General features: G+C 55.0%; 1 protein-coding gene across 1 annotated transcript in view; it reads right to left on the reverse strand.

Annotated features, from left to right (window-relative positions):
• The window catches only part of LOC144611420 (proline-rich protein 12-like), a 47,275-nt gene extending 39,290 nt beyond the window's left edge, over nt 1–7,985 (reverse strand). The window contains 1 exon segment of the mRNA XM_078430490.1: nt 7,626–7,985. Coding sequence (XP_078286616.1) covers nt 7,626–7,720 — 95 coding nt within the window. The 5' untranslated portion in view covers nt 7,721–7,985.
• Nucleotides 7,986–13,447: the final 5,462 nt, after the last annotated feature.

Raw genomic sequence — 13,447 nt, forward strand, 5'->3', positions numbered from 1 at the left:
TTGTGACCCACACCACCCTGGCCACGCTCTCATTACACCCCTGCCATCGGGAAGGTACAGGAGCCTGAAAACTGTAAAGACCAGGTTCAGGAGCAGCTTCTTCCCTACAGCCATTAGACAATAGGTGCAGGAGGAGGCCATTCGGTCCTTCGAGCCAGCACCACCATTCAATGTGATCATGGCTAATCATTCTCAATCAGTACCCCGTTCCTGCCTTCTCCCCATACCCCCTGACTCTGCTATCATTAAGAGCTCTATCAAGCTCTCTCTTGAATGCATTCAGAGAATTGGCCTCCACTGCCTTCTGAGGCAGAGAATTCCACAGATTTACAACTCTCTGACTGAAAAAGGTTTTTCCTCATCTCCGTTCTAAATGGCCTGCCCCTTATTCTTAAACTGTGGCCCCTGGTTCTGGCCTCCCCCAACATTGGGAACATATTTCCTGCCTCTAACGTGTCCAACCCTTTAATAATCTTATATGTTTCGATAAGATCCCCTCTCATCCTTCTGACTGTTAAACACCACAACCTCAAATAGGCTCCGAACTACATAGACTATTATTGTTATTATTATACGATACAATACGATAGAACTTTATTTATCACAGGAGGGAAATTGGTCTTCCAACAGTCATATTGTACTAGTATTGTTTGTTGTGTGTGTGTGTGTTGTGTGTGTGTGTGTGTGTGTCTGTGTGAGTTTGTGTGTGTGTTATGTGTTGTGTGTTGTGTGTGTGTGTGTGTGTGTGTTATGTGTGTGTGTGTGTGTGTATGTGTGTATATGTGTGTATATATGTGTGTGTTATGTGTGTGTGTATGTTATGTGTGTGTTAAGTGTGTGTGTGTGTTGTGTGCGTTATGTGTGTGTGTGTGTATATGTGTGTTGTGTGTGTGTGTGTGTGTGTGTGTGTGTGTGTGTGTGTGTGTGTGTGTGTGTGTGTGTGTGTGTGTGTTATGTGTGTGTATATGTGTGTTTATACACACACTGAACTTTTTTTCTCGTTTATGATATTGTTTACAGTGTACTATGTTTACACATTGTGTTGTGCTGCTGCAAGTAAGAATGTCATTGTTCTAACTGGGACACATGGCAATAAAACACTCTTGATTTGACTACTGGAGGGGTGACACTGAGAGATGACACCTGCCTTTGCCCAACAGCCCCACGTTCACTCCACATCACAAACTTGCTCCCAATCTCTCTGCAAATTTGGTGTTGAGAATTAGATTGGGTCGACTGACCTTGATTGCGATTCTGTGGGCCATAAAACACAGGGACCAGTAACTAGGAACAGTGCAATCCCAACCTAATTTACAGGTCAGTCCATGCAATGCACTTGCAGTCAAAATAGACACGGCACATGGGTGGGGCGGCTTCAGTGGAATATGGGCCAGGCTCATAAGAAGGGTCTCGACCCAAAACGTCACCCATTCCTTCTCTCCAGAGATGCTGCCTGTCCCGCCGAGTTACTCCAGCATTTTGTGTCTATCTTCGGTTTAAACCAGCATCTGCAGTTCCTTCCTACTCATGACATAGGAGCAGAATTAGGCCATTCGGCCCATAGAGTCTACGCTGCCATTCAATCATGGCTGATCTATCTCTCCCTCCTAACTTCATACTTCTGCCTTCTCCCCATAACCTTTGATGCCCGTACTAATCAGGAACCTGTAAATCTCTGTAGGAAAGATGCTGGTTTAAATCGAAGATGGACACTAAATGCTGGAGTAACTCAGCGGAACAGGCAACATCGCTGGAGAGAAGGAATGGGTGACATTTCGTGTCGAGACCCTTCTTCAGACTTTTAGAAAGTTGCTTTTTAATGACCTTTCATCAGCTTGCCAGGCTGTGAATTCCACTGATCAATAACTGACTGTGTAATCTCACTCCCCATCTCTGCTTCCCAGCCTCAGTTAGACGCATCGAGGATGTACAAGATAGTGGAGGGGGGGTGGGGGGGGGGTAAATGGGCAGAGGTATTTCAGGAATTCTGACCATTATTAACACAAGTCCAGTTCTGCATTGAAGATAGACACAAAAAAGCTGGAGTAACTCAGCGGGTCAGGCAGCATCTCTGGAGAACATATAGGTGACGTTTCACAGAGTGCTGGAGTAACTCAGTGGGACAGGCAGCATCTCTGGAGAACATGGATAGGTGACGTTTCGGGGGGAGAACAACACCTCATATTCCATTTTCTCCTGCCCCTTCTCTTTCCACCCCCACCTCTCCCACACAATAGTGTTAGTGTGCTGGGTTCGCTGGTCAGCGCAGACTCGGTGGGCCAAAGGGCCTGCTTCCGCAATGTATCATTAAACTATATAAAATTATAAGCGGCAGAGATAAAGTAGACAGTCAGAACCCTTTTCCTCGCATGGAGAAATTCAAACAGTAGAAGGGGTAGTTTCTGAACCCGCTGAGTTACTCCAGCACTTTGTATCTTTTTTTAATAAACCAGCATCCGCAGTTCCTTGATTCTGCATTCTTCCACTATTACGTATAGTTTTTTAAATGAATAAAGCCTATTATTAAATTTTGTTTTAAATGCAATAGTAATAGGCCGGGCAGCCACTGTGGGGATAGATGGGGAGCATAAACGATTCAGGTATTAATGGTTCCCTCCACACTCGTCACCCAGGCTGAGCCTGAGACAGACACAGAGTGCTGGAGTAACTCAGCGAGCCAGGCAGCATCTGTGGAGGACATGGATAGGTGATGTTTCACAGAGTGCTGGAGTAACTCAGCGGGTCAGGCAGCATCTCTGGGGAACATGGATAGGTGATGTTTCACAGAGTGCTGGAGTAACTCAGCGAGCCAGGCAGCATCTGTGGAGAGAAGGAATGGGTGACGTTTTGGGCCGAGACCCTTCCCAATCTGAAACGTCACCCATTTCTTCTCTTTAGAGATGGTGCCTGCCCCGCTGAGTTACAAACATAGAAACATAGATAATAGGTGCAAGAGTAGGCCATTTTCCGTGCTGTGTCTATAGACTAAAACTAACAGCGGGTCAGACTGTGACTGATGAGAAACAGAGTTAGTATTGCAGACTAATCCTCCAATCCGAAATGTGAACTCTCGTTCTCCACAGATGCTGCCGGACCTTCTGTGCATTTTCTGTTTATATTTTAGATCTGAATCACAGGCTCTGCATCTCTCTCCACAGATGCTGCCTGATCCACTGAGTGTTTCCATCATCATAGAGTGATACAGGGTGGAAACAGGCCCTTCGGCCCAACTTGCCCACACCTGCCAACATGTCCCGTCTACAGTAGTTCCACCTGCCTGCGTTTGGCCCATATCCCTCCAAACCTGTCCTATCCATGTACCTGTCTAAATGTTTCTTAAAAGTTGGGATAGTCCCAGCCTCAACTACCTCCTCTGGCAGCTTGATCCACACACCCACCACCCTTTGTGTGGAAAAGTTACCCCTCAGATTCCTAATTAAATCTTTTCCCCCTTCACCTTAAACCCATATCCTCTGGTCAATAGACAATAGGTGCAGGAGTAGGCCATTCAAGCCAGAACCGCCATTCAATGTGATCATGGCTGATCATTCACAATCAGTACCCCGTTCCTGCCTTCTCCCTATACCCCCTGACTCCGCTATCATAAAGAGCTCTTTCTAACGCTCTCTTGAAAGCATCCAGAGAATTGGCCTCTAATGCCTTCTGAGGCAGAGAATTCCACAGATTTACAACTCTCTGAGTGAAAAAGTTTTTCCTCATCTCCGTTCTAAATGGCCTACCCCTTATTCTTAAACTGGTTCTGGACTCCCCCAACATCGGGAACATGTTTCCTGCCTCTAGCGTGTCCTCGATTCCCCTACTTTCCCCTACTCTGGGCAAGAGACTATGTGCATCTACCAGATCTATTCCTCTGATGATTTTATATCATCGTTCCTTCCTGTTGGTCAGCCCTGGAATGTAACTAGACAATCACTAACAGTACAGCACAGATTATCAAATCGTCCCCACCCCCCCTCCCAAAGTCTTTGCTTTAAACAAAAAACGCTGAACAACATTTAATTCCAGGTAGCATCCTTTCTGTAAGGGCGCCCCAGTCTGCCTAGTAACAATCCTGGCCACGCTTCACAGTGTTCTTGTACTTATCCACCATCAAATCTCCAGTAATTCACCAGATTTAGAAGCAGAATTATTCTCCAAGAAACCCCCCCACCCCAAAAAAACACGCACACATATCAGGGAGGGGGGTGGGAGAGAGAAAATATTGTAACAATGGAGCCCTGCAAGACCAGACACAAATAATAGCTTCCATTTTTCATGAGAGTCGTGGTTTAGAATACCTTCCCTACCTTCCTCTCTCCCCCACCCCCTCCCTTCCCTGCCCTCCCCCTCTCTCTCCCTCCCTACAAAAAAATAACACAGCAGTAAACTGCATGTGACGGACGGGGTACGCGGGCCACATTACATTAGCCCCACTCGACGCTGCTGAATTACTAACACTATATTTGAATGCACTGGCAGGCAGGCAGGCAGGAGGGCGGGCGGCGAGAGGCCTAAGTGCAGATAATAGTGTGGAACAAGAGTACATTTTATAAACCGGCCTTGTGTGTGTGTGTGTGTGTGGCGGCGGCCGCGGCGCAGAGCATGGGACAAAAGGGGGAGGAATATACGTGGGGATCGCGGTAATCTGCAGACGGAACATGATATGGGGGGGGGGGAGAGGGGGAAAGGGGGGGGGAGAGGGGGAAAGGGGGGGGAGAGGGGGAAAGGGGGGGGGAGAGGGGGAAAGGGGGGGGGAGAGGGGGAAAGGGGGGGGGAGAGGGGGAAAGGGGAACGAGAGAGGGGGAGGGGATGTGCAGGGGGGAGGGGGAACGGGAGAAGGCCGAGGATTATCTCCGCTGTAACGTGAATCTCATCCCATCCCATCGGCGTAACAATGTAGCACACATTCGCAGCAATTTCCTGCCCCCGCCTCGGGTACATCAGCGGCCTGTTACCCCCGAACCCGCCCGTGTGTGTGTGTGTATCTCTATGTGTGTGTGTGTGTCTGTGTGTCTCTATGTGTGTGTGTGTCTGTGTGTATGTGTGTGTGTGTATCTCTATGTGTGTGTGTGTGTCTGTGTGTGTCTGTGTGTGTGTGTCTGTGTGTATGTGTGTGTGTATCTCTATGTGTGTGTGTCTGTGTGTATGTGTGTGTGTATCTCTATGTGTGTGTGTGTGTCTGTGTGTGTCTGTGTGTGTGTATCTCTATGTGTGTGTGTGTGTCTGTGTGTGTCTGTGTGTGTGTGTCTCTATGTGTGTGTGTGTGTATCTCTATGTGTGTGTGTCTGTGTGCCTGTATGTATCTGTGTGTGTGTCTGTGTGTGTGTGTGAGTGTGTGTGTGTGTGTGTATCTCTATGTGTGTGTGTATGTGTGTGTGTATCTCTATGTGTGTGTGTGTGTCTGTGTGTGTGTGTCTCTATGTGTGTGTGTGTGTGTATCTCTATGTGTGTGTGTCTGTGTGCCTGTATGTATCTGTGTGTGTGTCTGTCTGTGTGTGTGAGTGTGTGTGTGTGTCTGTGTATGTATCTGTGTGTGTGTGTGTCTGTGTGTGAGTGTGTGTCTGTATGTATCTGTGTGTGAGTGTGTGTCTGTGTGTGAGTGTGTGTCTGTCTGTGTGTGTGTGTCTGTGTGTGTGTCGCTGTGTCCCCGGGTGTGAGACACATAAACAAGAAAGAGGGGGGAGGGGGGGAGAGAGAAACCTCCCTCGGCCTCGATCGCTTGTTTTAACTTTGCATTCGGCTAAAACCAGAGCCCATGTTTGCAACGCAGAGCGGCAGCCCCGCTCCACACTGGGGGGGGGGGGGGGAGGAGGAAGTGGCGTGGATTGAGGGAAGGGGGGAGAGGGATTGGGGAGGGAGGATTGAGGGGCGGTGAGAGGGGCAGGGAATGGGGGGGAGAGCGGCGGGGAATGGGGGGAGAGGGGCGGGGAATGGGGGGAGAGGGGCGGGGAATGGGGGGAGAGGGGCGGGGAATGGGGGGGAGAGGGGCGGGGAAAGGGGGAGAGGGGCGGGGAAAGGGGGGAGAGGGGCGGGGAGAAAGGGGGGGAGGGGGAGGGGCGGGGAAGGGAAGGGGGGGAGAGGGGCGGGGAAAGGGGGGAGAGGGGCGGGGAAAGGGGGGAGAGGGGCGGGGAAAGGGGGGAGAGGGGCGGGGAAAGGGGTGAGAGGAGCGGGGAAGAAAGGAGGGGGAGGGGGGATTGAGGGGCGAGAGGGGAGGGAGGATTGAGGGGCGAGGGGAGGGAGGATTGAGGGGGATTGGAGAGGGGAGGGGGAAGTTTGGGGAGGAGAGGGGAGGGGGGAGATTGGGGAGGAGAGGGGAGGGGGGAGATTAGGGAGGAGAGGGGAGATTGGGGAGGAGAGGGGAGGGGGAGATGGGGGGGGGAGGGGGAGATGGGGGGGGAGGGGGAGATGGGGGGGAGGGGGAGATGGGGGGGGAGGGGGAGATGGGGGGGGAGGGGAGGATTGGGGGGAGAGGGGAGGATTGGGGGGGAGAGGGGAGGATTGGGGGGGAGAGGGGAGGGGGAGGATTGGGGGGGGAGGATTGGGGGGGAGAGGGGAGGGGGAGGATTGGGGGGGAGAGGGGAGGGGGAGGATTGGGGGGGAGGATTGGGGGGGAGAGGGTAGGGGGAGGATTGGGGGGGAGAGGGGAGGGAGAGGATTGGGGGGAGAGGGGAGGGTTGGGGGGGAGAGGGGAGGGGGAAGATTGGGGGGAGGAGGAGGAGGGAGATGGTTGGATTAAGGAGAGGGGGTATAGGGGGAGGGTTGGTGTAAGGGGGAGGGTTGGATTAAGGGGAGGGGGGGTATAGGGGGAGGGATGGTGTAAGGTGGAGGGTTGGGGGTAAGATTGGGGGGAGGGTTGGATTAAGGGGAGGGGGTATAGGGGGAAGGGTTGGTGTAGGGGGGTTCAGGGGGAGGGGAGGGGGTTCAGTGGGAGGGGAGGGGGGAGTTGGTGTAGGGGAGGGGGGAGTTGGTGTAGGGGAGGGGGGAGTTGGTGTAGGGGGGGTGGGGGGTTTAGGGGGAGGGTTGGTGTAGGGGAGGGGGGGGAGTTGGTGTAGGGGAGGGGGGAGTTGGTGTAGGGGAGGGGGGGGAGTTGGTGTAGGGGGATGGGGGGTTCAGGGGGAGGGGTAGGGGGGGTTTAGGGGGGAGGGTTGGTGGGGGAGGGGGATTAGGGGGGAGGGTTGGTGTAGGGGAGGGGGGAGTTGGTGTAGGGGGGTGGGGGGTTCAGGGGGAGGGTTGGTGTAGGGGAGGGGGGAGTTGGTGTAGGGGGGTGGGGGGTTCAGGGGGAGGGTTGGTGTAGGGGAGGGGGGAGTTGGTGTAGGGGGGTGGGGGGTTCAGGGGGAGGGTTGGTGTAGGGGAGGGGGGAGTTGGTGTAGGGGGGTGGGGGGTTCAGGGGGAGGGTTGGTGTAGGGGAGGGGGGAGTTGGTGTAGGGGGGTGGGGGGTTCAGGGGGAGGGTTGGTGTAGGGGAGGGGGGGGAGTTGGTGTAGGGGAGGGGGGAGTTGGTGTAGGGGAGGGGGGAGTTGGTGTAGGGGAGGGGGGAGTTGGTGTAGGGGGGTGGGGGGTTCAGGGGGGGAGTTGGTGTAGGGGAGGGGGGGTTCAGGGGGGATGGGGGGTTTCGGGGGCTGTGTACCTGGCCTTGACTCCTGAGGCGGCGCGGTCGTAGCTCCATCCTTGCCCGGTTCCCAGCGGATCTCCGAAGCTGGACGCCGGGTAGTTTCTATCCATGGGCCGCACTGGGCGCTGGGGTTGGCGGCCCGGCCCCGAACAATGTGCCGCTGCCCCGCTCCCCGCCCCCCGCGGCCGGCCGGCCGGCGCTCCCTCCCTCCCTCCCTCACTCACTCCCTCACTCCCTCACTCTCTCACTCCCCGCCCGCCTCTGTGTCTGTGTCGCCGCTCCCTCCCTCCCTCAGTCAGTCAGTGCCTCAGTGCCGCGGCCCGGCGGCGGATCGCAGCCTCCACAGCGCCATGTTGCGCCGCTCCCTCCCTCTGCCGTCCGCCTACCCACAATGCCCCGCCGCCAGGGGAGAGGGGGAGAAAGGAGGGGAGGGGAAAGGGGGGGGGAGGGGAAAGGGGGGGAGGGGAAAGGGGGGGAGGGGAAAGGGGGGGAGGGGAAAGGGGGGGAGGGGAAAGGGGGGGAGGGGAAAGGGGGGGAGGGGAAAGGGGGGGAGGGGAAAGGGGGGAGGGGAAAGGGGGGAGGGGAAAGGGGGGAGGGGAAAGGGGGGAGGGGAAAGGGGGGAGGGGAAAGGGGGGAGGGGAAAGGGGGGGAGGGGAAAGGGGGGGAGGGGAAAGGGGGAGGGGAAAGGGGGGAGGGGAAAGGGGGGGAGGGGAAAGGGGGGGAGGGGAAAGGGGGAGGGGAAAGGGGGGGAGGGGAAAGGGGGAGGGGAAAGGGGGGAGGGGAAGGGGGGAGGGGAAAGGGGGGGAGGGGAAGGGGGGAGGGGAAAGGAGGGGAGAGGGGGGGAGAAGAAAGGGGGGGAGGGGGAGAAGAAAGGGGAGGGGGGGAGGGGAAAGGGGGGGAGAAGAAAGGGGGAAGAAAGGGGGAGGGGAGAAGAAAGGGGGAGGGGAGAAGGGAGGGGGAAGAAAGGGGGGGAGGGGGAGAAGAATGGGGGGAAGGGGAGAAAGGGGGAGGGGGAGAAGAAAGGGGGCAGGGGAGAAGAAGTGGGGAGGGGGGAGAAGAAAGGGGGGAGGGGAGAAGAAAGGGGGGAAGGGGAGAAGAAAAGGGGGGAGGGGAGAAGAAAGGGGGGGAGGGGGAGAAGAAAGGGGGGAGGGGAGAAGAAAGGGGGGAGGGGAGAAGAAAGGGGGGGAGAAAGGGGGGAGGGGGAGAAAGGGGAGGGGAGAAGAAAGGGGGGAGGAGAAAGGGGGAGGGGGAGAAAGGGGGGAGGGGAGAAGAAAGGGGGAGGGGGGGAGAAAGGGGGGGAGGAGGAGAAAGGGGGGAGGGGGAGAAAGGGGGAGGGGAGAAGGGGGGGAGAAAGGGGCAGGGGAGAAGAAGTGGGGAGGGGGAGAAGAAAGGGGGGAGGGGAGAAGAAAGGGGGGAAGGGGAGAAGAAAGGGGGAGGGGAGAAGAAAGGGGGAGGGGAGAAGAAAGGGGGGGAAGAAAGGGGGGAAGAAAGGGGGAGGCGGAGGAGAAAGGGGGAGGGGGAGAAGAAAGGGGGGAGGGGGAGAAGAAAGGGGGAGGGGGAGAAGTAAGGGGGGAGGGGAGAAGAAAGGGGGGAGGGGGTAGAAGAAATGGGGGGAGGGGGGGTAGAAGAAAGGGGGGAGGGGGGAGAAGAAAGGGGGGAGGGGGGAGAAGAAAGGGGGGAGGGGAGAAGAAAGGGGGGAGGGGGTAGAAGAAATGGGGGAGGGGGTAGAAGAAAGGGGGGAGGGGGAGGGGGGAGAAGAAAGGGGGAGGGGGGAGAAGAAAGGGGGGGAGAGGGGAGGCGAGGGGGGGGAGAAGGGAGGAGAGGGGGGAAGGAGGAGAGGGGGAGATAAGGGGGGGAAGGGGGGTAGATGGGGGAAATAAAGAGGGGGAGAGGGGGGAGAAAGAGGGGGGAGGCAGGGGAATGGGGTTGGGAGGGAGAGATAGATCAGCCATGATTGAATGGTGGGGTACACGGGAGGGAGGGAGGGGGGGGGGGAAGAAGGAGGGAGGGAGGGGAGAGAAAGAGGATGGAGGGAGGGGGGAGAAAGAGGATGGAGGGAGGGGGGAGAAAGAGGAGGGAGGGAGGGGAGAGAAAGAGGAGGGAGGGAGGGGGAGAAAGAGGAGGGAGGGAGGGGAGAGAAAGAGGATGGAGGGAGGGGGGAGAAAGAGGAGGGAGGGAGGGGGGAGAAAGAGGAGGGAGGGAGGGGGAGAAAGAGGAGGGAGGGGGAGAAAGAGGAGGGAGAGAGGGGGAGAAAGAGGAGGGGGAGAAAGAGGAGGGAGGGAGGGTGGAGAGAGGAAGGAGGAGAGAGAGGAGGGAGGGGGAGAGGAGGGCGGGGGAGAGGAGCAGGTGGTAAATGTTCTCTCCCTGCACCCAACAGCCACCCAAAGGGGTCACTGAGACCCAGGAGGGATGGGATAAGGAGGTGCCTTCCTCTGAGGGACGGGGGGTGACAGGGGAGGTCTGGTTGCAAGGGGGGGTTCTCTCCGCCAGCAGGGAGTGTCTGAAAGAGTTCCTCAGGAAACTCAGCCATAGCCCTAGCTGCTTCCCCTCCCTCCCCTGCCTCCCCTCCCTTCCCAGCTCCCTCCACCCCTCCGTCAGCTGTCCCCTCCCTCCACCACTCCCTCCCTACCACAGCAGCCATGGGGAGCTGTTATTGGGGAATGTATTCCAAGGGTCAGAGTCCAGGCTTGGTGCAAGGGGAATGTGCTGCAGAATAAAATGAAACTGGGTCGGTGCAGAGAGGGTCCGCTGTGTCTGCACTCGTTGGGCTGGCAGTGTGGTCCTGGGTGTTAAAGGGCACAGAGTGCTGGAGTAACTCAGCGGGTCAGGCAGCATCTCTGGAGAACATGGACAGGAGACGTTTCACAGAGTGCTGGAATAACTCAGCGGGTCGGGCAGCATCTTGCTTTTGAGGGCGTGCAGCGTAGGTTTACTAGGTTAATTCCTGGAATGGCGGGACTGTCGTATGTTGAAAGACTGGAGCGACTAGGTTTGTATACACTGGAATTTAGAAGGATGAGAGGGGATCTTATCGAAACGTATAAGATTATTAAGGGGTTGGACATGTTAGAGGCAGGAAACATGTTCCCAATGTTGGGGGAGTCCAGAACAAGGGGCCACAGTTTAAGAATAAGGGGTAGGCCATTTAGAACAGAGATGAGGAAAAACTTTTTTAGTCAGAGAGTTGTGAATCTGTGGAATTCTCTGCCTCAGAGGGCAGTGGAGGCCAATTCTCTGAATACATTCAAGAGAGAGCTAGATAGAGCTCTTAAGGATAGCGGAGTCAGGGGGTATGGGGAGAAAGCAGGAACGGGGTACTGATTGAGAATGATCAGCCATGATCACATTGAATGGCGGTGCTGGCTCGAAGGGCCGAATGGCCTACTCCTGCACCTATTGTCTATTATCTGTGGAGAACATGGATAGGTGACGTTTCACAGAGTGCTGGAGTAACCCAGCGGGTCAGGCAGCATCTCTGGAGAGAAGGAATGGGTGACGTTTCACAGAGTGCTGGAGTTACTCAGTGGGACAGGCAGCATCTGTGGAGAACATGGATAGGTGACGTTTCACAGAGTGCTGGAGTTACTCAGTGGGTCAGGCAGCATCTGTGGAGAACATGGATAGGTGACGTTTCCTCATTTCTCCCCCACATCCACACTCTCAGTTTGTAGAAGGGGTCTGACCTGTATCGATGATTGATTGGCGATGGTCCAGATTGATGAGGTTTAGCACTGGTCTGGTTATCTCACCTCACAATTAACTCTTTCAAAACTAGAGGAGGGCCAAACTTTGGAGATGTATTTAAAATAAAGCAAGGTTTTGATAGAAGCTGTGGAGTCCGCTGTCTGCCACGATACGATACGATAGAACTTTATTTATCCCAGAAGGGAATTTGATCTGCCAACAGTCATAAAACACAAACTACACGAAACATGAATTTAAAGTGAAGAGCGGAGAGGATAGGGGATGTGCAAAGATTAGGGGGGGGGGGTCAATCCCAGTCTACCCCACGACAGAAGGGGGTGGAGTTGTACAGTTTGATAGCCACAGGGAAGAAGGATCTCCTGTGGCGTTCTGTGCTGCACATCTTGGTGGGACCAGTCTGTTGCTGAAGGTGCTCCTCAGGTTGACCAGTGTGTCACGGAGGGGGTGAGCTGTATTGTCCAGGATGCTCCGCAGTTTGAGGAGCATCCTCCCCTCCAAGACCACCACCCATGAATCCAACTCCAACTCCACCCCCAGGACGGAGCCAGCCTTCCCGATGAGTTTGTTGATCCTGTTGGCGCCCGTGGCCTTCGCCCTGCTGCCCCAGCACACGGCGGTGAAGAAGATGGCACTGGCCACCACCGATTGGTAGAACATCTGCAGCATCTCACTGCAGATGTTGAAGGAGCGGAGCCTTCTCTAAAAGTACAGCCGGCTCTGTCCCTTCTTGTCCAGCGCCTCAGCGTTCCTGGACCAGTCCAGTTTGCTGTCCAGGTACACTCCAAGGTGTTTGTACTCCCTGGTAAACTGCACACTGTAAAGCTAACCCCTTCCAGGTAACCTGCTGAAGTTTCCAAATTGTTTTAGACCCCCTCTGGGGAGGGGAATTCCGAAAGGGATTTCCCCAGGCACTTTTGTAACTCTTCCCCCTGGGGATTTTCTCTCGTTGTTCAACACTCCAGGAGAGCTGCTGCCTCACAACGCCAGAGACCTGGGCTCGATTCTGACCTCAGACGCTGTCTGTGCGGAGTTTGCAAGTTTCTCCCTGTGACCGGGTGCTCCAGTTTCCTGCCACATCCCAGACACATGCGGGTTTGTAGGATAATCGGCCCTCTGTAAAAAAACCCTAGTGTGCAGGGAGTGGATGAGAAAGTGGGATAATGTAGAACTCGTGTGAACGGGTGATCGATGGTTGGCATGGACTCGGTGGGCTGAGGGGCCTGTTTCCGTGCTGTCTCTAAACTAAACTAAACCAAACCATCAGTTTCTTGAAAACTGTACATGAACCTCAGCAACTGTGATCTTTGGACTTTTATAGACTTTGGTTTTCGCTGCACAATGGACTTTGGTTTAGCACTGTTATGGTCTGGTTTTTGCACTATTATGGTCTGGTTTCCTGGTACTGATTATTAATGACTATATTTATCAGTGTGTTGACGGGCCAGTAAAGCTGCAGCAAGTCTGTATTTCATTGTTTCATTCCTGGTTAATCGGACAATTAAACTCTCCTGCCTTGCCTCTTCGTGCTTTCCTTTTATTGACTTGGTATAAATTGTAAATTGTCCCGAGTGTGTGTAGGATAGTGTTAGTGTACGGGGATCCAGGGGTTGGTGCGGACTCGGTGGGTCGAAGGGCCTGTTTCCGTGCTGTATCTCTAAACTAAACAGCAGTGATTACACTTCAATGAGTCTCAGGGCTGTACAGCACAGAAACTGGCCCTTCGGCCCAGCCTGTCCATTCAGTACCAAGTTGGCATGCTGTTGAGGGTCTCACGTAACTGCCACCAGAGAGAGGAGAACTTGTTCATGCTGGGCACACCTTGAGATTCCGCAGTGGAGTAGACACAATGTTTGTACGTGAATTGTCCGGACTGGGAGACTTTACTTTAGACTTTAGAAATACAGTGTGAAAACAGGCCCTTCGGCCCACCGAGTCCACACCGACCAGCAATCCCCGCACACTAACACTATCCTACACGCACTAGGGACAATTTACCATTATAACCAAAGCCAATTAACCTACAAACCTGCACGTCTTTGGAGTGTGGGAGGTAACTGGAGAAAACCCACGCAGGTCACGGGGAGAACGTACAGACTCCGTACAGACAGCACCCGTAGTCAGGATCGAACCCA

This window comes from Rhinoraja longicauda, chromosome 40 (assembly GCF_053455715.1).
Source record: "Rhinoraja longicauda isolate Sanriku21f chromosome 40, sRhiLon1.1, whole genome shotgun sequence".
In the NCBI taxonomy this organism is placed as follows: domain Eukaryota; kingdom Metazoa; phylum Chordata; class Chondrichthyes; order Rajiformes; family Arhynchobatidae; genus Rhinoraja; species Rhinoraja longicauda.